Below are 24,334 nucleotides of genomic sequence, written 5' to 3' on the forward strand. Positions count from 1 at the left end.
TTTTAGATACATTAAAGGTAACCAGCCACATCTTCCCCACTGAACCACGCGCTCGAGATCAGAGGAGAGAGAATCAAAGAAAACTTTTCATTTACGGCCTTTGATTTGTTGCCGTAGATGGTCGTGTCATCAGCATAGATGTCAACGAATGATTTAAGTATGTGTTTAGGGAGATCATTGATGTAGATTAAGAAGAGAGTTGGGCTCAGGATTGACCCTTGAGGGACTCCAGCATTAATACTGCAGGCCTCTGATTTTTGTCCATCGACCACTACTCTTATGAGCCTATCTCAGAGAAATGATTTAATGATTGAGAAAACATTTCCAGTTATACCATAGCTGGAAATCTTGTGAAGTAGGCCCTCATGCCATACCTTGTCGAAGGCCTTTGATATGTCAAGAGCAATTGCCCTAGAAAGGAAGCCTTTGTCAAGAGATTCACTAATCCTGTGAGAAATAACCGTTAGCACATCTGCCGTTGATCTTGCAGAACAGAAACCATATTGTGTGTCACTAAGAAGGTTATTTCTGCTGAGGTGGTTGACTATTTCTCTATTTAATATGGATTCCAGCAACTTACTCATCACACACAGGAGACTTATTGGTCTATACTGAGAGGAAGATGACTTATCACCTGAATTCTTAAATACAGGGCATACTGATGAGGTTTTCCAGGGAGTTGGAAAGCACTTCTCCTTAAGGCAACGCTTAAACAATTTCGTAAGTATGGGAGCAAGTTCTGGTTGAAGCTTTTTTAACACTGTAATTGAAATGCCGTCAGGGCCAGTTGCTTTACTGGAATCAAGGTTCTTGATTAGCTTGGCGACCTCATGCACAGCTATTTGTATGTTACCTAGCATGTTCTGTGTTATAGGAGGAAATATGGGGAGTTGATGGCCTTCGTCGCATAGGGTAGAATTAGCTGCAAAGTTCTTTGCAAATAGTTTGGCCTTGTCTGATGCTGACGAGATGACCTCAGGTCCATTGATAATGGTTGGGATAGAACGCACACTTCTGTTCAGGATCCTATTTGTTATTTGCCAAAACTGGTGGGAACCAAGCCGCTGATCAGCTACTTTGGATTTAACAGACTGGGCATATAGCTCTCTTGCATTTTTTATTACTCTTTTACAGTGGTTGCTGACGTTCCTGAAAGCAGTTTTAGTCTCAGTGCATCTATTATGTTGGTAGTTATGGAAAAAGTGATTTCTGTGCGTGATAGCAGCAGCACATTCTGGGGAGAACCATGGCTGGCTGTTAGGTTTTTGTTGGAATTTTTTAGATGGTATGAATCGGTCTATGCTTACAATTCTTAGAACTGCACGCCTGTGGAACTCTGTTCCGTCAGCCTGCTTCCCACCTGACTACAACCTGGAGGTCTCCAAGTCCAACGTAAACAAATTCCTAATGAACCGCCCCCTTAAGTAAACACTTCATTAAATCTCCACACTAACATACTGTACTTGCAATAACCATTATCCCTGAGTGGCTTCCGAGCCTTGATAAGTGGTGACCACCGTTAAAAAAAAAAAAAAAAAAATACTATTTCCATACAACAAATGTTAACAGGACAAATAACACTTTGTATCAACATTAAAAAAAAACTAACCAAATCAAGCAATACTTACCACAGTATCTCCACATGCCTGTTTCACCATTTTGTGACATCGTTTATGAACTAATAATTTGCAATTAATACATTTGTATCCTTGCCGACCAAGACCCCAAATTCGATCAGAACAAAAGTAGCAGACAGCTTTCTGCAAATAAGAATCAAATGAAAATTAGTTATAAATACACGAAAAATAAATAAAATAAAATATTAAAAATAAAATAAATATTAAGTATCAATACAAAGCTTATATTATTAAGTTTAAAAGAAATTTCAAATAAATTTAAAACAAAATTAATTTGATTTCTGCAGAATTGCTCACATTTACACAATAGCCATAATATGCACATTTAAAAGTCGAACATGTACTGAGAAAAAATATTTCCAAAATATTACAATATGGATTCTCCATCTGACTATATATATATATTGCACTAATAAGGGTAAATCTATTCCACAATTATATCTTAATTTGCTCCAATTTGTGTCTATCCATTATATCTATGCATTGACATGTATAAATTTCATTTAGATACTAGATACTGCTTCAAGCAAACTACATCAATCTATTTTAAAAAAAGTAGGTGTCAATACAGATATACAACTGTTTTCAGTTGCAAAAGGTTTTTTTGTCAAAAGATTTGTTGTATTTATCCTGAGGTGACCTCCCTTGGTTGAGCAAGTTTATTGAACATGTACATAAAACTTTTAAAAAAGGTGATTCTTACTTAATTAGTATCATTGGTAATTATACAAAAAGAAGTTCTCTTTATTTGGCTAATTATCCTTTATCTGCAAATATTCCAGATTTTATACATATACAAACAATATTCATTCGTAATGAATTCTACTATTTTTCATTTTACACAGTTTTTGTTTCCCTAAAACTTTCATTGTCAGTCTTGTCTTCATAATTTTTTTTTTTTGTTCCCCCAGATAATTAATTATGAACAACTTTAAACTTTCATATTTGTAGAAGTCACAGTTCTTTGCAACCTGTACTGGAAAGACAAACAAGATTTCAAACTTCCTCAGCATTAGTAGTTATATGGTAGAAGTCATTAGAAATTGATTATGAAGTGACACCAGAGGGTAAGACGAATGATCAACACTTTGATAGAATATTGGAATTTCTCACTATACTACCCCCATTTCTTCCTCGAGGACCTCATATTTAAAACCAATATCTAAAACCACATTCTGAGCAAAGAAGTGAGGTCCTGGATCGATTAAGTAGCCATACATATAGATGCTAGGCTCTGTACACTGTCATATTTTTCATCTCATCAACTACACTTCATCTCACATCTAACAGTTCACTTGACTGCAATCCCCCATGATTCCTTGGGTGGAGGGGAGGAGGGTTCTGTGGAACAAGACACCGATTTTTATTAGCAATTTTAAAATTATGAATTAGACATAAAATAAAATTTATATTTTGAATCCATTAAAATCTATATTTTTCTAGACCACTTTTTTATAGGTTAAAACATCCAAACTTTTTACTAAAATAAACTCGTTCTTATTTGCTTGTGTGAAACCTTGAATAAGTTTTAATACTTCTATACTCAACATCACATAAAATAGGCTCAAGTAAAATCAATATAAACAATATTTGGAACATTTCTTTTTTATAAATATAATGTTGATTTGAATTAAAATGATTTCTTTCGCATTAAAAAAAAAATCTGCATTTGTTAGAAATTTTTATTTTATTTGTTCAGTAGTTATTTGACATTTTCTATTAATTGTGTAAAAAATGATTAAATATGGCAATACTAGGTTATAGCTATATGGTGGCTTTTTTAGATTTGCGAGCAGTCTGACAATTTTTGGAATGGAACATCTCATTAATTTGTTATACAATATTATAGTTGCACAATTGTTTCCCTTTCGGAGATAATTAACTATTAATAGAGGTTGTGTTGACCATGTGATTGTCATGAAAGGTCATGTGATCATTACCCAAAATTCCTTGTCTTTCAATATCAGCCTTGGTCATAGCAGATTGCATCCTTCTGAGTGGCTAATAAGGTTTTTCACCATGCTTTACACCCTTCTTCCTTGTCATACATTATAAGTACTTTGTGAGAGTATGCATTTAACTATCTTATTTTACAATATTATAAGGACACAATTTTCTCCCTATGGAAAATAATTGGTTCCATTAATAAAAGGTTTGTTGATCATGTGACTAGTTCAGTGGTTCATTGCCCATAATTCTTGGTCCTTCAAAATCACATCTGCTTGTAGCAAGTTGCATCATTCTAATCTGCTAATAAGTTTTCTCACGATGCTTTGCAATTCACTTTGTCATGCATTTTCAGTATTTTTGTCACTATATTCATTTAACTTGTATTTTTTTTTTATTTACAAAATATTTTTAGTATTATCTACTGGGTGGCCAAAAAGTCACGCACCAATGAACTGAATTTGAATAAATGTTACTACTATAACTTTTTTAATTTTTTAACTTTTTTAATTAACATTGGTGCGTGACTTTGTGGCCACCCTGTACATTATAGCATTATAGTATATTATAATATTTTAAAGTTTATATATAAATGTTATAATTGTTTCCAAGTGTTTCTATGACACCATCAATTAACTGATCAACTAAAGGGACCATTAAAATCTACATTTTATCTTTTCTGTCCTTGGTCAGTGAAGGAGAATTGCTTTACGACTGGGGCAATTTTTGTTCCAATACAAAATATCCTTTTTTGGAGAGCTGAATTTTTCTCCACATTAATAAACTGACCTTGTGTATAGTTCTATCCTTTTTTTTTGGGGGGGGGGGTCCAGTTCTCCCAAAATAAAAAATTTTGACAGAACAGAATAGGGACTTTTTTCATGCGATGGATAGCATGTCCTTCAAGGAAATAAAAACAATTTGAACTAAAAATAATTTGTATTTATCTTAGCCATATGGACACTCATTTTTTTCTAGCTCAGTTTCTTGTAGCTGTCCATCTCCTATACAAGTTATAAAGCCCATTTTTAGCAAGATCCTCATTGTTTCTCCACTAAAACAGACTTGAGTCTTGACCTTTTGGCTAGGAGCAAAGTGTAATATCTGTTCTTATATCACACTTCATTTTTTTCTGTTCTGTCAGTGAAGAGGAAAGAAATTTTGGGGGGAGAGAGAACTGGATCCCCCCCCCCAAAAAAAACACAACCTTGTATCTAACTCTGCCCTCATGAAGAGGAAAGTAAATAAGAACTCCCACTGATTATTTAATCTAAAATACTCTTTCTCAAATAATTAGACTAACCAATCAGATATACTTCAGATGTCTATCTGATCTGAAAAGGTCATAACTAGGGCTGTGACAACAGAATATTCTTTTCATTCTTTTGACTCTCAGGTATACATCCAACACAGTTAGACACACTTAATCAACCAAGAACCACATCTGTCTATATAAAAACATTTATTAACAGATATATACTCAAGAGTCAAAACAATGAAATGAACATGCTGTTGTCACAGCCCTAGTCATAACATGTCAATCATACTTAATAAATGAAAATTAAGAATGCACACACAAAAAAAAAAACAACTTTAAATAAAAAAGTCTGACTCTCGAATTGTAATTAAACAATTCTCCCAAAACATAAATCTCGTAACTTGACACAGACGACACCAACTCAATTGTTTCTCTTTTTCTCTCACTGAACACTTAACGTGGTCTCAAATAGGAAAGAAAGTTTCTACTCTTTATTTCAATGACAATTTGACCATGCAAAAAATATAATACTCATTTGCATAAGTGAAATATTGTCATCACACAAAAAATAAGATTTTATTTTTTTAAGTGGGTTCAATCCTTAAGAAGCGACACAGTTCAACCCTCACTTATATACCTCATGGATCTGCATTAAAGCTGCTATAATGACTCATTGCACCTGGCCTCACTTAACTTTAAAAACTTATTACATTAAGTAATAGCTACCAGGTTGATTTCAGAGACTTAACAATTGCAGTCTCTTTAGTGTTATTAATAAGGTTAATTGCAATATTTACAATTTGAATTTCAATTGTAAGTAAATTTTGTCATTTTCTTAGAGCCTGACATTTATAAAGGAACAGTTAAATTTATGATAGAAAAGCAATAAGTGTTGAAGGACATCATATTTGGTTTAACGTCCATTTTACATGCTGGTATATGTTGAATGGTTTAAGAAATTGACTTCTAAAAGAAATCTACCTCTGGCCAAGTCTTCATTTATCCCTCTTTCTTTCAAGTCTATTCTTATCACTCCCTCCCATTTTTTTTTTCTTGGCTCTCCCTTGTGCACTGACCCTGCTATCCCAACTGTCCAACATCTAACCCAAAAACTCTGTCATTCTTTCAACATGGCTATGCCACTGAAATTTTCTGTTCTGTACACATCTCCCGATACTGTCCAGATCTAAGCCTAAGAACACTGATGAGCAATATTTCTATTTAATGAAGAAATGGGAAGAAAGAAAGAAAAAAGCTGGGAGAACACTAAAATGATTCACTACAAAATGTCATAGTATAGTAACAGTTCCCAAATCACTCCATTTGATAGAAAATAATATTTGTACGCAATGTAATAGTCAGTTATAAGTTATCTCCCTTAATTAGAAGTCTCCATTGCAGAAATTCATCCTCTTTCAAATTATGGACAGCATGCAGTTAAGATAACAATTAATAAAAACATGAAGTGAACACCACATGCTTGCTCTTAATTCCTGACTTCAGCCTTGTGTCAATTAATTCCACCCAGAACAAACTTGCACAAAAGAAACACATTAAAAAAAAAAAAACTAATTCTCCCAACATTGATAAATTCAAGCAAGTCTTAAAAAAAAATAAAAAGTTGATATACTGATTACAAATCATATTTGTCATTTAAGTCAAAGATGTCTTGCTACCACAATGGAAAAAGATTTCTTCATGTGCCTAAAATTAGGGAGAATTATTAACAGAGCTTTGCAAGAGCTTCCAATCTGTGGATTCATTGCTACAGGATTGCTTCCCTATAGATTACAACATGATCATCTTCACATCTGATGTCAAGAAATACCTGTCATAAATCCTCTTAAGTAATCAAACTTAGTTCATTGTATTAGTCTATTTTAATACTCTAATAGTGTTCTTCATCTTTCAGATGATAATCATTTTATCTCATTAACCTTTATCCTCAAGCAATTCTTGGCCTTAATAGTTAAAAACAAAAAGAAATCCAGCTAGAATAAATTTTCCAACAAACTAATAAAGAGTCTTTCACAAAGCAGGTATCAAAATACCCTGCCACTGAGAAGAAATACTTAGGTCAGAAAACCTCAAAACATATACCACAGCTTTCTATAGCTTATGAGAAAACTCCAAACCTGATGAACAGATAAAATAAGTGTGTAAGCTTTCTTCTTTGGTGCCACTTTAGTTAGTAAAATCTTTTGATTTTTGACAAACAAATGTTTTTACCACAATTTCTTATACTTTTTTTTATAATTTCATATCGACTTTAACAAACTTGAATTTTAATCATTAGAAAAGATTCAAAACAAAAACCAACCTTTGAGAATCGTTTTCCTTGGAATAAATGTCCGTTAACTCTGTACAGTTTCCGCCATCGCCGAGCACCTCGACGGTAGATATTACCTGAAAACACAAAAAAAAGACATAGTAATTTAACAGACCAATAAGAAGTGCCTAAAACCCAACAAAAATTCCATGAGCAAAGTTTCTTTCTTAGAACTACCCATTTGTAGAACAATACCATGAGTCTGCTTCCCAACTGACAATAACATAGTTGTCTTCAAGTTTAATGTAAACAAGTCCTTGTTAGACAATCCTCTTAAAATATTAAATTCTACCCAAGTTTCACCATTATTAATGAGCATGGTGCTATCACACCGGCCATCTTATTCTCGAGTGGCCTCCATTCACCTCCATTAGTAAAAGAAAAAAAAAAATAGCTTATTTCAGGATACATAGAAATGTGACAAAGCCCTTTACTGGGCTAGAAAACTTCCACCACCTGCAAGTATCTATATCTCATTTGCCTATGTAGGGAGTATTGTTGTCACATCTGGGATGCCATATTAGACAAGGTCCACAATAAGCCTCCAGTAGATCCTTCACGGTTTACTAAACTCCACCTCTATTTGTGCTTGCTCTAGAAGAACTTCAATAGAATGTTCTCCATGGAACTTTCATTTCTTAACTCTTATCTCCCAGAGCATATAAAACCGGTTGGATTTTGGAAGGCAGAAACATTGTGTCGGTTTAGGTTGTACAGCCGGCAAAACCAAGTTCTCTGAAAGAACAGTAGAGACTATTAAATGAGTTTGATTTAATTATTTATGGAATTGTTTAAATTAATTAAATAATTTAATGAGCATTACGTTTACACATGAAGAAGACAGGTAAATTAAAGTAAATTTAGTTATTAAAAATATCTAAAACAGAACAAAGATTAGAGACATAAATTGAAAAATTAAATCAACAGTAAACAAACAGTCTTTGAATAAACCAATTGCAATCTTGGTGTAGTTTTAAATCTGACCGTAAATAATTTTATGAATAGCATACTATGTTTTTTTTTAATCAGATTTTTTTTTTGTGAAGTTCTATTCCTTTTTTTAAGGTTTTATTTCATGATCAAATCAATTGAATGAAATTGTTTAAAATTTTAATATGCATAAATTCTTTTTTATGTGAACTACCACAGAAAATATACAATCTGATAATTTTAGTATATATATATATATATATATATATATATATATATACACTAGCAAGGGGACTCAATGTTGCTTGGGATTGAATGAGGATCAAAAAATGTTGTACACTTTCATTACTTTTATTATCATCGAACTCAGTGAAATCGCCCATTTTTCCATCAAATCGATTGATGGCCTTACTCTAATCTGGAACCTACCGCAATGAACAGGAGCTAGCTTCATATGCCTCCTCAGTGATTTTCTTCACAATACATTGCAGTCTACATTACGCTGTAGAGAACAGACTGTTGATTTTATGAAATTATTTTTATATAATGACTTGAATTAAAGTTTAAAATGCAAAAGTCAAGTATCATGGTTCGATTGTGCTCCAAACAAACATTAATTTTGAATATGCTACTGTTTTATCAAAGAACCTACTGTTGATTTTATACACTGCGCCCTTCTTGTGCAGTGGTAAAATTTCTCAAACGCACTTGTGATGTTAGGCTGTATAAAAGTGTTAACTTTGGTCAAAATCGGATTGCATCAATTTCAATAACAAAAAAAGTATGGTGTGGAACATTAGTTGATTCTCATTCAATCTCGGGCAACATTGGGCTTCCCTGCTAATAAACAGATTGATACAACAGCCCCCTCCAAAAATAAATAAATCATTAAACACAGGAACTTACGATCTTCTCCAATACAAGGCATACCAGGTTTTTCAGGGACGTTAGGAAATACTGGAGGAAAAAAAAAAAGGAAAAATATTAGTATCATGTTTTATTTTTTTTGTTATAAAATATCAATTATTATTATAACACTAAACTATTAATTAAATAAGAGCATATACCAGACGACTTGTTACATATTAGTGTTCTTAATAGATTGTGAAGATAAATAGATACTTTAAAAATACATTTTATTCATTGGTATGTTATGGAACATTTATTACATTTAAAGAAATTGTATAACTTTTTACAATCTCAAGCACTGCTGATGAATAGTACCATATTTACAACATCCACTAGGAACAGTTGTTGCCATAGTGACTGACAAGATGGACAAATGTTTATGAATTGACCCATTATTTATTACACCCTGTTACTCTCCTTTTATTCATTATTTCACTTGCCCCTCCTCCCACCATCTAATATATTCAATGTGTAAACAAGCAATTGACATTTGGTATAAAATAAAGTTTCATTATCGCCATTAAAAAACAATATTCATTAAATAATACCATGTACCAGATGACCAGTTACATATTAGGTTAATATTCGTTCATATTCTATTAGTGTACACATTTAGTGTCTTTATACTCGGCTGAAAATAGATATTTTAAAAGCACATTTTATTCATTGGTAGTTTATGGAATACTAGCATGGGTGCCCGGCGTTGCCCGGGTGTTTGGAGGTATGTGTTGAGCAAAAAAAAAAAAAAAGTGGTAGTAGGAAGGCAGGCTCGAACCTGTACCGCAAAGGAGGAAAAGAATGTGAAAAACAAATGTGACGTCTTTGCTGTTACGACCACCGCCAAACCAGAAGTGACATAGGTTTAAATTAAGGCTAGACAATCGAAAAGACGGGATGACTTACAAAAATATCGGAGAAAAAAGCTACCCCTCCCTGTAGAAAAGTACCCAGTTGAGGGTGAAGATATTAATGTTTTTAGCCAATTTTTCAATATTTGTCGTCTGAAGGGTCGAGCTTCAAAACCATATTGATCATGCGAAAATCGTCGCCACTGTCGAAAGTTTTAGGCAGACATGCAAACATACATAGATTTATATAATTATAGCTCAAATTTCGACCCAAACCGATTAAAAAGCTTACCCTATCTCTGAATACTCTTTATGTAAAATTTAAAATGTTTAGACCAGAAATTGTCTGAGTAATTTGGTAGAGACCGCAGAGGTCAATTATTTTTTAACTTTGACCCTTATTATGACCCCTTAACATTTATTGTTTTGGGCTCAAATCAAGTTATTAAGTTAGATCCATGTCCAAGGAACCTATATCTAAAATTTCAAGTGTTTCGCCCCAAAATTGGCGGAGGAGTTTGGTTGAGTTCTCAAAAGTCAAATCGTTGAACTTTGATCCCTTAACAGTCAAATTTCTGTCCGAAGACAGATTACAAAGATTTTCCCAAATCTCAGTACCCTGTATATCAAATTTCGAGTCTGTAGACTGAAAATTGACAGAGTTATTGTGTAGGGAAATGTACACAGACAGACAGACACTTTCACTTTTATAGATATATCACATCTAAAAAACATTGTATTATAACTATTTACAACAGATTTTTATTTAAGAAATTTTTCTTTTTACATGTTCTTTACATTATCTAAAAAAAAAAAAAAAAAATAATAATTTTGCTGCTTTTGGCATCGACAGAATCTATAAAATATATTTTTGATTCGATTAAAATTAAGATGTAAAGTGTGTATGATAATGGAACTTTGAGATTATGAGACTTGTTTTTTGTAATAATTTCTTTCCTCCCACCACCTCTTATCTATTTCTCTTTCAATTTCATATATTCAGTGAACTAACCATGAACTAGGAAAAATTAGTTTTAATATTATATAAGGATGGTCTGATTTTTCCTTTTTACCGAAAATCAAGCCTTTTAAGTTATTTAATGCCCCAAAATACATTGTAAATGGTTCATTGTGCATACTTAATTGGAAACATCGATACTTTAACCATAGCTGAGGGATAAACTTGTAGCTTCAGATATTTGTAAACATGCCATAAGTGGCATGTTTATTGGGTTGAATGTTTGCAATGCATGCGAATAGAAGACTTGTTGCAAGTGAATAATATTTAACAAAAGACCATACAAGAAATTGGAAATATGTCCAATCTGGAGTTTGGCCACCCAGAATTTGAAATACGTCCACTTGAGAAAATAATGTTTCTTCATATAAAAAGTTTTCTGCCCTGGTTACGGCTCATCCAGAATCTTCTAAATTTAATGACTGATCAGATACAGAGACCCCTAGATGGTAGGTCTTTTATGTTCATAACTTGGCAGTGGGTTGACCCTTTCAAATATATGCCTGTTAGACATTATATATTTCAGTAAATGGGCAGGAGGGGTCAGTCAATTTGGTTTTCCAAGATCTGACAAAATTGTGTGGCTCTCAAAGAGAGATAGGGTCTTGGGTTCTAAATTATTGGACTTGTTATATTTCCGAATTTTTAAGATGAGGATTGATTATTCATATTTGAATTCTTCAGGTTAGTAATAATATGTAGTAATAAGTAGTAAGATCTAAAAACAAAAATAGGTTTTAGACTCCAAAAAGTTATACTAGGATTATCTGCAATAAAGTATTTGGTAAAATTCAATTGCAAGTTACTCTTCTTGAGGTTAAAGGTTCAATCCTCAGTGTGGGTGATACTCAAAAATAACAATTGCAAATTACTTCTACTCAGTCATTGCTAACGGAATGAGAGCATGCTACCTCCATGTAGATTACACAGACTGAAATGTTGTGAAAATAACACTCAAGATGAACAGTTTGAAAATCCAAATGATACAAATATTGAACGTACTTTGATTTGGTCGGACTAAGAATTCTCATTTATAAATCTCTTATTCAAAAGAAGAAAACGTTACCCCCCCCCCAAAAAAAATACATAAATAAACATTTGTGACTTGTTTTAAATTGGTGTTGCCATTTTATTTGGAGGGTCAATTTATCTGTTGAAGCACTGACTGAGGCCACAAATCAAGCAACAACTTTAGACCAGTACATCAAGTGGATGATCACAGCTTGTATAGTGAATACGAAAAAAAGCATGTTCATATCTTTGTAAATACTATGAGTGCATAAATGATCTGGTTCAATTTAAATTTGATACAGCCAATTCCATGCATCAACTAATGTATGTATATGATAGTAATTAAACTCAATTATTATCATAAATATTAATTTGAATTAAATAATAATTAAAAATTGATTAAAATCTAAGTTTGAACTAAGATCATACTCCAAATTAGTGATGAGAAGATTCCAAAATTTTTCCCTGATTCCAATACAATTACCAAACCTGTACTAAATTATAGATTCCAATTCTTTTAAAATCTCTAAATATTTGATTAGAAATTTGTTGCTTTAAAATTTTCAAATTAATGTTCAATGTCTGTATATTTTATCAAATGTAAAAAGTATACTTGGAAGAGGTGGGGGGTATATTACACAAGTAAACCTTTCTAAATATGTTTTCTCAAATGTTTTCCTTGTAATTGACTGAAAATTGTGAGACAAGAGATTTACTTTTCTTCAATTAAAATCTGGAATTGGGATTCCCAACCTGTGGTTGTTAGTCTTATGTTGTAAATAATCTTCTAATAAATACATTGCGTTCATTTCATTTTTTATTGTCAAGAAAAACAAACAAACTTAAAACAATCGTTTTTCGAATTGAAGTTTTTCCAATTCTGATACCCCAAAATGTTCAGTTTTCCAATTCCTGATTCCGATTAATCATCTCAATACTATTTAGAAGCTTATAAGAAAGAGGAAATATATATATATATATTCACATGATGAAAATACTTACCATGGATGGTTAATTCAGAATCTTTATTTAATTCATACAAACGCACAGCTTCGTCGAGTTCTATTTGACAGGATATTACACATGGATCACCTATAAAACAAGAATATACAGTATCCTTATATGACAATATGCGAATATATTATACAATGCATATTCTAGTATAAAGATTGAAATGTAATCAGGCATATTATATAGAAACATATCTTTAAGAGAATCAATATAAAATATATAGAGTATATTAAAATTGAATGAAGCTAACTATTTGTTGGGGAAAAATAGCAGTCATGGGCTTAGCTTAAATCACATGAGACAACACAGTCACAGACTTAGTCCAAATCTCTTGAAAATATGGATTCAACCCTAACTGTGCGGTGGGGAGACATTTAATGACTTTAATATTATCTCTTAAGTTCTAACTGTTGACGTTAACCATGACTTTAAAATTAAAGTAGAATTGATGAAGTTGAAAAATCACTAGGAAACAAAATTAGACACTTACCTTCTTCATCAACCCACTTCATTGTAAACAATTGTCCCGGCTGGAAATTACAAATTTCTTTTATTTCTTTACGTAGATTTTCATATGTAATTTCACTGCCGATACTCGTTACAAGGATGTCACTGTAAATCACAAAAAAAGACAAAAAAACATATTTAAAAAAACGTAATGTGTAGAAGGCGGTACAATGCAGAGGTAATGGAAAGACAAACTAAAGCAGAGGAAGAATAGTTTTATTAATACAAATAAATGTGTATATATTTATATATTTCATACATACATTTTATCTATATTTGTACCGTGATTACCTGTGTCAGCTTGTTTGATGGAATATCCATGTTCTATAATATTTTGAGAAAGATCTCTTCGTCAGATGTGTTTGACTTTGGTTCAAATACGCTTCTGCAAACAGTAACAGTCTCACAGCAAACAATAGCCTGAAACGTGTTATTTAGTATTTTCTTTTATTTTAATATAATTTTTTTTTTTTTTACTTTCAAAATTCACCTTTTCTATTTTTTTGCTGTTTATTTTTTTTTTTAATGCACAATATTTTTTATGTGACATAATGATGGGATCTGACCATATCTGTTGATCAGTGAATCCCACTTAATCTAATCGTTAACCTTAGAAGTAAAGTTGATTATTGTTTTTTTTTTTTTTAAGTTAATTCAGTAAAGGTGGCTATTTGTTGGTTGATTGTTTTTGTTTAATGGCATATCAACTTTTTTTTAGGTCATTTAATACCGAATCCAGTAATTTTGGGAAAAGATTTTATTATTCAAGTTCTTTATATCTTTAAATATTTATTCGTAGTGTTTGGTTCGATTGTTTTGTAGAAGAAAATTGTTTGTCTTTTTGACTTTTAAGTTTTGCAAAAATAAATGTTTACTGCATTTTTTGGGCTACGAAACCAGAGAGCCTGATTTGGTAGCACTAGATGCTCAAAGTGGGCTTAAGAGCAATGATAACTATGGGGCAACTCCACAATCCACAACCCCCAAATGGAGCCTCATTACTGGATGACAATTTTGTTTTGAAGACTTATTTTCATTTATCACATAATTTCTAACAATAATTATTCATATAAACACTGAAATGTTTCAAAAGGATTTCTAAATCAAAACCAAATCAACAAAAAGAACTGGATGATGCTCATTACACCTCACTCTACCACCCCAAAACTATGTCCTTTCTAAAACACACAAGTCAGGCATTCCACTCCATCCTATTATATTTAACACGAAATTGCCAAATTACCAACTTTCTTATTTAACTATCAGTTCTGCTCATATCTATATAAAAACAATTCTTGAAACCTTCATAAAATAAAAATAAAAATCTACAGTCTTGACATTTTATATACGAACACACCTATTAAAATTGCCTCAATCTTCTATTCAAATACATAAAAAAAAATCAAAGCTATCACTGAAATATGCACAAGCATGACTAACCTTCTTTAAATTCTATGACAGATGCTAAAAATATTTAGTCTACAAAAGAGAAATCATCTTAGTGTCATCATCTTTTTTGTACTTTAAACAATATCCTAGATAAGACTCCCCCATACTTTAGATACATTGATGATATTCTCATTTTACTTCCAACAAATTAAAATAGAAAAGATTAAACTTAATATCATCGAACCCATCATAAAATTTACCTACAAGAAATGAACAGAGGGATCTTAAGAATAAACTGAAATTCAGGAAATTTTTCTTTATTGGTGATTAATGACTATAGATCAAATGTAATGCAAATTTGAATTATATGAATTTTCAAACACAAAGTTGTGCCCACATTATGCCCCCTATATAAAATATTCCAAATAAACTGAAATTTTGGGAAAATTTATTAATTAATGCTGAATACCTGTTAAAATTTCGCAAAAATCAGAGGCATCTGAATTTTCAAAGAGCTTTCACTTCTTTGCAAAAAAATCTAAAAACTAAATATAGCCTACAATACCCACCTTTACATTCAGCAGCTGTATAGCGAAATTCATAATGATTGGTTAAGGAGCTTAGGGATGAATCCTACACGTAAAAATATAAGCGTATACACATAGCTAACTTTATATAGAAATATACTCACCACACACACACACACAGAACATTGATTTGTTGATCTCAAATATAGATTACCCTGATTTTAAGCCAAAAACATTAATTTATTATTAGACCTTTCCACGTAGATTATTTTGCATTCTAGACTGAGAAAAAAAAATAGGTTAACATAATTTATCCTTCATTTACTTTGTCATTTAGTCAAACTATAAATTAGACAAATATTCTATTCAATTATTTATTCATTATCTCAAGTACTTATTCTTTGAGCAGAAAAATATTGTAACAGGAATATTAATTTACTCGTACAGTTGTGTGAACGAATATGGTTGTATCTCACCTGTCTGAATCAAAATCTAATTGCAAAGAAATAATATCGCAGTTATTATGTACGATCAGTGTTTGAATTCTGATACACAACAGATGTGACAGCCAGTGGAATTAACTCTAGGTAGGTTGAACTGGCTTCCTCCAGAGGAAGGAACTGTTTAGGGAATATCAAATTCACAAGTGGTTCCCAGTCACATGTCCATCCCGGTTAGAGGAGATGACTAGTTTTTTTTGTTTTTTTTTTGTTTTTTTTTTTCCAGTTCTTGCAAGGAGGTGTCGACATCCTTCTACAAACAGTGCCTGGTATTCCAAAATGGTCACCCATCTAGTGCTGACCAGGTTCAATGTTGCTCAACTTCTGTGATTTAATGAGAACCAGTGTGTTAATATGATTATGCTGATGATGTGCAAAGAGTTACATAGCTTTAAGTAAATTGAGAAAAATAAAGACTTAAGCATGTCAGGTGTTTCATGTTGCAAATTGTAGTGTCCACAAAATGTTAATATATTAGGAGGAAAATCGTGAACTGTTTTCTAAAAACACCTTTCAATTTTCATCTAAAGAATATTCAACAACAGAAGAAAACAATGTTAGTAAAGCTCATGTTCAGGTTTATTTTCATAAACCAGTTTCAAGTACAAGTGGATTTCTAAGAAATAAAAATAGAATTTAGGAACCATTTAAGTATTTCTGAAATCTGTGTACCACTATGATCCCCTTAGATGATCCAGATGGCAGCTCATCACAAAGGCAGCTCGAGTTTGACAACATGCAACAATAATTCATTTCCTCTTCTCTCATTGCATCTTTTTAATAACTTTTGTAAACGGCATTAATAAAAGAATAGCACAATTTCACCAAAGTTTGAATAATCTCTTTGGAGTTTTATGTCTTTGCTAACCCATCTCTATGGGTGTTGGAAGCATCTATCCAAAACATAAGTGTGCTCTTTCTGATTATGCAGTCAAATCTGATGTATCTCTTTACCATAATTATAAATTCAGATGTACAAATTTCAATTTTTTTTAAAGCTGGCACATGGTATCATGCAGTGGGTGTCTATGAACAAAACTAAGTATTATAGTGGTATTTAAATATAGCTTTATTGAGAATAGGCATTTCCTGCCTCCTCACCAAAGGAGAGCTTAATCTGGGGTGTAGCCATTGCATGCTTAAAGAGCAGCCATGGCCGGTATTTACTACTCCCCTCAAAGAAAAAAAAATTGAGTAGATTTGAATTAATCTCAGAAATAAATCAAAGAAAATTTTTCATATAGATTTTGGATTTCTGTAAAAAAAAAAAAAAAAAAAAAAAAAAAAAAAAAAAAAATGGAAATTCCCATAGTCGACCAGAACGTATGCATTTTTGGATTAGTCCAATTTTAAATTTTGTAAATCCTCTCTATCTGGCCCAAAATATACCCCTATTTTCTGAGATGCAACCATAAATCGTATTCTACATGAATCCTCTATGTAACTTTCACAGTACCAGGATACCAGGAACCCTGATAAGCAACAACTATATATTCACCAGTTGATGGTAATTTTTTTCATTTCTATTCTGTTGTTTTACTGAAAATTCAACTATGTAAACAAATAAATAAAATGGTAAATTTTTTACCATGTTTCCACCTTAACATTTAAAATGATTACTTCTATTGGTTTTAGGGTATGCTGAAAACGAATATCGCATTTAAATTTTCTGCAAATAAGTAGTTTTCCGAGTATTAAACAATGTCATTTCTCATGTTAATGCTGGTGGCCATCTTGGTACATGCAAGCGCGCAAACGCAACCCCGAGAAACTATGGACAAACGCGCATACCAAGATGGCCACCAGCAATAATGTAAGAAATGACATTGCTTAATATCCGGAAAGTTACTTATTTGCGGAAAATTTAAATGCGATATTCATTTTCAGCATATTCGAAACCCTTTAAATGTAGTCATTTTAAAGAAAAATGTTAAGATGAAAACGAGGTAAAAATTTATAAAATGCATAAAAAAAAAAAAAGGGGTTTGTTTTACAGATTCCAAAAAATGGTCTTGACAATGAGTTAAAAACAAATTCAAGTTTCACAACATCTTTTTTTATTTAATTGTTAGGTACAGAATAGTTAACAAAAAAACACTCTTCCTTCCTTCCTTTAAGAATGGGTTTCTAAATAACATTATTATTTCAGCATGGTAGCATGAGTGCACAAGTACCTTTTATTTGTTATGTATTTGTTTTTTTTTTTTTTTTTTTTTTTTTTTTTTTTTACCACTAAAAAACACAATTTTACCTTAAGTACAAATAAGAAGTTAAACGCATGTACTTAGTAGATTTTGTTGTTTTTTAACGCTTTAAGTGCATGTGTACTAAAAGCATTAAAAACAAAATAGTATTGTTTGGAAATCAAATTTGAAAAACTTGAAAATAATTTTTTTAAATTGACGAACTCAGAATAAAAAATAACTAGTAAGACAGTTTTCTATTTTTAAGAGAATACTTTACATGACGCACTTAGCGACCGTTTTTCTGTAATCGGATTTGATTTCTATAAAAGACCAGCGAGGGGTACCCGGCGTTGTCCGGGTGTTTGGAGGTGTGTGTGAAAACTCCTGGAGGGGGGGCTAAAATAAATAAAAAAATGTTTTGGTAGGTAAGTATGAGGATCAAACCCGAACCGTTGAGGCAAAGTTGTAAATTAAAGTGTAAAAAAAGTGCGACGGTTTTAACCATTGGGCCACCGCGAGATGCTAATGGAAACACGTTTGAATTTATTTAATCACTTGGATTTGGCAGGTGCACGTTTTAATGACTTAATGAGGCCAAGTTTGACTGCGGGATAGTATTTCATTTACTGCGTGAACGCTTTTTTTAATTTTTATTTTCCCAAGATGTTATAGGAAAAAGACTAATCCACATGCGGCGAGCGACAAATGTTGAATATTTATCTTCCCGAAGTCGAGCAAATTAAATAGACAGGCAAGCTTCGTTGTTAACTCTGAGATATTACGATTTATATGTGATATAAAAAGTTTTAAAAAGTTGTGAACCGACCGACCGCTTCTCTGAAAAAAGCCTTTTGTAGACATACAGAAAAAGCGAACACACAAACATACATACATTTTCGCTTTTATATTTATAGATAGATAACATTTTAAAGAAAATTCCGCGCAATTGATAATTATCAAATATTTACATATTATACATGAAAATAATTCTGAAACTATTATCTATATGAAAATGGATGATATATGCCGATTTATCTTATCAATTTTGAAATAGTCTTTGTCAACTTTGCTCGGTCGTCACTTTGCTTCCTGTGGTCGTAAAAATAAAAATCAAACACCAGTAGAGATGGACTTCTTTGTTTATATAGCCTGTAAAATTTCAGCCATATCCAATCAAATTTAACCCCGCGCATAGGTCTCCAAATGTAACGTATAAAATGAAAACATTGAAAATAGTGTTTCCTTTTTTGTTGTCATTTTTTACCGTTTTTTTCATTTTTAACTTGGAGTATAAAAACATTGAACGCATAAAAGAAAAATAAATTAACATCATTGGAATAAAAAAGATATTACTTGTTGAAGCACATTAGGTATATAATATTGCTGATGTCCACGAAAATACAGCATACGCTTGTAATGCTAATCAATGAGGTTACACACTAAAATGACGTAATAAAAGAACTGAAGTCAAGACGACGGCAGTCGAGTTCAAGAGAACCAGACTGAATGGGTCGGAACATAGAATGTCATTCGAATGCTGACTGTTCTGCTTCATGATGAATGCCCTGGAAATGTACCTTCTGGTTTATGTTTACCAGTTAAAAATATTCTGTTATTCTGAAAAACAGTCAAGACATGCAGAATTTTTTTTTTTAATTATATATGTGTGTGTGTGTGTGTGCGTGTGTGTAAATATATGTTTGTGAAAATTAAAAGTTCTATAAACAAGAATTCTGCTATATTCCAAGATGGCAACCCAAAGGATACAGGCTGATATGAATTTTCATTGCTTCTTCCTGAATTTTCCAGATTACATCATTACGCATTTTTCTCTTTGAGAACTTTCTGATTTTTCTGACGAGTCCATGGAAAGAAATATCCGATGATGATATTGATTGTTTCCCATGAACAAAAACAACTCTGTAAAATGTACTAAAGTTTTATTTTGGAAAAAAAAAAAATGATTGGTAAGATGAATAAAACTTTGGACTTTGTAATATAACAAAACTGTTTATATGGTAGCGTCCTTCAATCTTGACAGACGATGGATACCCCACTGCAATGATTCCTTCGCATGGAATTTTTGTGGCAAGAATTGCACAATCACCAACCACACTTCTTCTAAGTCGGCATTGTTAAATATCATTGGCAAGTGGAGGTTCAGGATGACTGGAAACAATGCCGAGATAAGAGGAGAGCACATAAAGTGCCTAGAATTCCCAAATCATCACTTATCTAGTACTAGCCAGGTTTAACATTGCTTAACCAGTGATCTGCAAGAACTGGTGTGTCAACGTGATTATGCCGTATAATTCTGTATATATAAATGTGTGTGCATGTGTGTTATATTTTTCTTTATGAAGTACATTACTTTTGATCAGTTGAAATATCTTTATTATTTTATTGAAATATTTTGTAATATTTTTGAAAATACGAAAAAAAGTTTTTTTTAACTTTATTATGAAATGCATCTAATTTAATATTTACACATTCTCATTATTTAATGTAATTCAAATTCCAGAGAAAATCATGAAAATTCAATGGTAAACCGCTGTTGATTAGAACGCCAAACTGAAATGCTGATCAAAGAAGCAGAAACTACTGGAAAGCTGGGAAAACTTGTCGCTCAGTCTCAAGGAACACCACCTGTTTTTGTCAAGGAATAATCACTGGTAATAACTCCTATGATAACTCCTTTTGACACCCAAACCCCAAGGAATACCAATGGCCGATGCCAGCAAGAAATCAATAGTAAGCAGCTGTTGGGATAATGTAAAGGCACCTGCACTGGTTATTGAAAGAGGTGAAGAACATTGGAAATCTGGGGAAACTTGTCACTAAGACTCCAGGAAATATCACAGGTCATTGTCAGATTGCTGGTAATGGGTTGTGTGAGAACTGCTAGTGAATGAATAATAATTATTATCAATGATAACAATGCCTGCATTCACAGTGAACATCTATAAACAAAGACATTTTACTTTATTCAAAATAAAATCTTGCAAAAAAAATTATAATTTTTCAATAAGATTTTACGATAAATCCAATCACAATAATTATTCAATCTAAGTGTTTGATTTTCACTAATCTATATAATTATAAAACTCTGTGGACCTTGCTTGCTTGTATCTTGTCTTTGATGATCATGCGATTCCATCTTAAAAATAGATGATAGGTGAATTTATAAATATATACTAGCATGGGTGCCCGGCGTTGCCCGGGTGTTTGGAGGTGTGTGTTGAGCAAAAAAAAAGTGGTAGTAGGAAGGCAGACTCGAACCCGTACCGCAAAGGAGGAAAAGAACGGGAAAAAAACCTGATGTCTTTGCTGTTACGACCACCGCCAAACCGGAAGTGATGTAGGTTTAAATGAAGGCTAGACAATCGAAAAGAGGGGATGACTTTCAAAAATATTGGTGAAAAAAGCGACTCCTCCCTGTAGAAAAGTGCCCAGTTGAGGGTGAAGACATTAATGTTTTTAGCCAATTTTTCGGTATTTGTTGCCTGAAGGGTCGAGCTTCAAAATGATACCGATCTTATGAAAATCCGTCGCAAGTTTTAGAAAGACATGCAAACATACATAGATTTATATATTTGTAGCTCAAATTTTCGACCCAAACCGATTAAAAAGCTTACCCTATCTCTGAATACCCTTTATGTCAAATTTCAAATGTTTAGACCAGAAATTGTCTGAGTAATTTTGGTAGAGACCGCAGAGGTCAAATATTTTTAACTTTGACCCCTATTATGACACCTTAACATTTATTATTTTGGGCACAAATCAAGTTATTAAGTTAGATCCCTGTCTAAGGAACCTATATCTAAAATTTCAAGTGTTTAGACCTAAAATTGGCCGAGGAGTTTGGTAGAGTTCTCAAAGATCAAATCGTTGAACTTTGAACCCTTAACAGCCAAATTTCTGGCCGAAAACTGATTATAAAGATTTTCCTAAATCTCACTACCCTGTATATTATGAATATTATTTCGAGTTTGTAGACTGAAAATCGACAGAGTTATTGTGTAGGGAAATGTACACAGACACACACTTTCACTTTATATATATATATGTTTTGGTTTCGATTCTAACTGATGGCACCCAAGTCATTTATATATTTTTGGTTTTGATCTCACTACCATATATTAGGTACAATATAATAATCGATAGAGAATTGTCTCTATAATAATAAATACATAATCTGCATAAATTAAACTATCATATTTAAGTGTATATTATGATCGGGCAATGCTGTGCGGTCTGCTAGTATGTATTAAGAATAATAGATTTTTTTTTGTTAACTTTTTAATTTGTAAGGCTTCAGATAGAAATACTTCCTTTTAAAAAATTAAATTTAAAAAATGTCAGAGATCATTTCCTCGACAGACTGGCAACATCAATTATCTCTTATTTTATTCTTGGTTTTACTATATGAGAATTTAATAAAAGGTAAGTGAGATGCTCTTCAGCCTTGGGGGATAATCACCAAAAGATTGTCTCAATAAAAATACTGGTCTCCATCATCTCCATGAGTTGGCATCAGGAAGAGAATTTTATCTCATTTACCGTAATGTTGGTACTTATGCAGAATACAGACTGTGCTTTTTTTTTTTAGAAAGGATTTTCAATTTAAATGTAATTTTTACAGTATCTTGTTTATCAAATTGTTAAGTAACAGTACAAAATAGTTTAAAATAAAGTCCCTCCTCCTCATGTTAAGAATGGGTTTCTAAATAATAATCTTACTATTTCAGCATGATCCACATGTAGCATAAGTACTGAAGTGTCTTTTAAAGAAAAGACAGAAAGTAAAGTTTCTCCCTCTTAGAAAAGGTCCAAAAAGTAGAGTGTAACCTAATAGCTCCTGCATTATCAACAAAACTTCAACTCCTGTCCCATTGCATCTTTATGCCTGTTTTACAAGTATTCTAATAGAATGTGTTCTGATGAACTCTTAGTACTTGTGCCCCCTTGACATAATCCTTACTAACCAGACAAGCAACAAAATCCGATCCTTTCACTGTAGATATCCCTAGATACTGGAAAGCCTTCTACTCTGATAGTTTTATCCCTCAGACTGATAGACATTGGAATTTCCCTCTCGGTTTCCTGCTTCTCTGATTGTACTGACATGCAGAAGTTTAAGTCTAATGTGAATTTCCTATATAGTGCCTCTGTAAATTTGATCCCAAATAGTAGCCTCTTACATCCAAGTAGTACAGTGCCTTAATTGGGGTGAATAAGAGTAAAAACAAACCAAGCATGTGGGGTTTCCTTCCAGGAGTGAATGAGTTGAGGGTAATTTTATCTCTATAATGTCCCCTGGGGGAGGGGGAGGGGCACAACCAATTATCATGGAAAATCTGTTCTGGCAAAAATTTATTTTCACCATGACTAATGCTTGTGCAAAATTTTAAAAAATCCAAGGTGTACTTATTGGGAAAAGTGCGAACAAACAGACGAATGGAAGTGAATTACTAGGTCCAATCACTCCTTTATCAGGGACCAATTAAATTTTTTTTAAAGTTTAAAACATGCCAGAAACTGAATATGATGATGCTGATGATAATGCTAGATACTTTTGCCAGTAAATATATCAATCCGAACAGTATAACTTAAATGCAGCAATTTATTCTTTTGTTTAGAGAGAGAGAGAGAGAGAGAGAGAGAGAGAGAGAGAGAGTAGTTTATGGATATTCGTTTTCCTCTGATTCTTAGAGTTGTTCTTAGCCCTTCCTATCATGCAAGGCAAATACAACAATAATAATACAGAGTTTAGTCATAAATTATTGACCTAAATTATACAATGCAAGCTTTGATTGATTTTATAGCCAGGTAAACAAGAGGGATTGTCTACTGTTAACAAGGACAAACGGAAGTTTTCCAAAGCAAACCATCATTCAAAAATCAAACAGCGAGAATTTACGTTGACAAAATCCAACAAAACTGAAGTAAATTTTATTTTAATCTCTTTTTGAAAAAACAAAAAACAAAAAAAAAACAACAAAAAAAAACAACAAAAAAAAAAAAAAACTAGAGATGATGTTGAGTAGAGAATTTGAAAATAGTTCAAGACATTTTCCCAACTGTGAATTTACATTTAGTTTCTACACGTAATTATTTATGAAATGCAAACTTTTATAATTATGGAAGACCATACAACACTGACAACTTCTAGTGTCTGGGCGCATGCGTTTCTTGCCTGTATATGGCTTGCATGTTATTTTCATTTTTTTTTTTTTTTTTTTTTTTACTATTAATCAATTAATGAAAATCAAAAATGACATTGCATAAAGTACCAAAATTAACTATTAAAAAAATATATAATTTAAT

General features: G+C 32.2%; 1 protein-coding gene across 8 annotated transcripts in view; it reads right to left on the reverse strand.

The window, feature by feature from the left end:
• LOC145291555 (protein kinase C iota type-like) overlaps positions 1 to 24,334 on the reverse strand; it is a 355,461-nt gene that overhangs the window by 151,112 nt on the left and 180,015 nt on the right. For 7 of the 8 annotated variants that reach the window (XM_080137652.1, XM_080137646.1, XM_080137627.1 and 4 more), the window contains exons 3-7: positions 13,389 to 13,510; positions 12,890 to 12,979; positions 9,008 to 9,058; positions 7,163 to 7,248; positions 1,629 to 1,760 (exon numbers count right to left, since the gene is read on the reverse strand). In XM_080137652.1, coding sequence (XP_079993778.1) covers positions 1,629 to 1,760; positions 7,163 to 7,248; positions 9,008 to 9,058; positions 12,890 to 12,979; positions 13,389 to 13,510 — 481 coding nt within the window. Of the gene's footprint in view, positions 1 to 1,628; positions 1,761 to 7,162; positions 7,249 to 9,007; positions 9,059 to 12,889; positions 12,980 to 13,388; positions 13,511 to 13,696; positions 13,837 to 24,334 lie in introns of those variants that run through there. The other variant, XM_080137662.1, reaches the window with a different exon arrangement.

Source organism: Euprymna scolopes, chromosome 2 (assembly GCF_053919585.1).
Source record: "Euprymna scolopes isolate OS-2025 chromosome 2, ASM5391958v1, whole genome shotgun sequence".
Classification (NCBI taxonomy): domain Eukaryota; kingdom Metazoa; phylum Mollusca; class Cephalopoda; order Sepiida; family Sepiolidae; genus Euprymna; species Euprymna scolopes.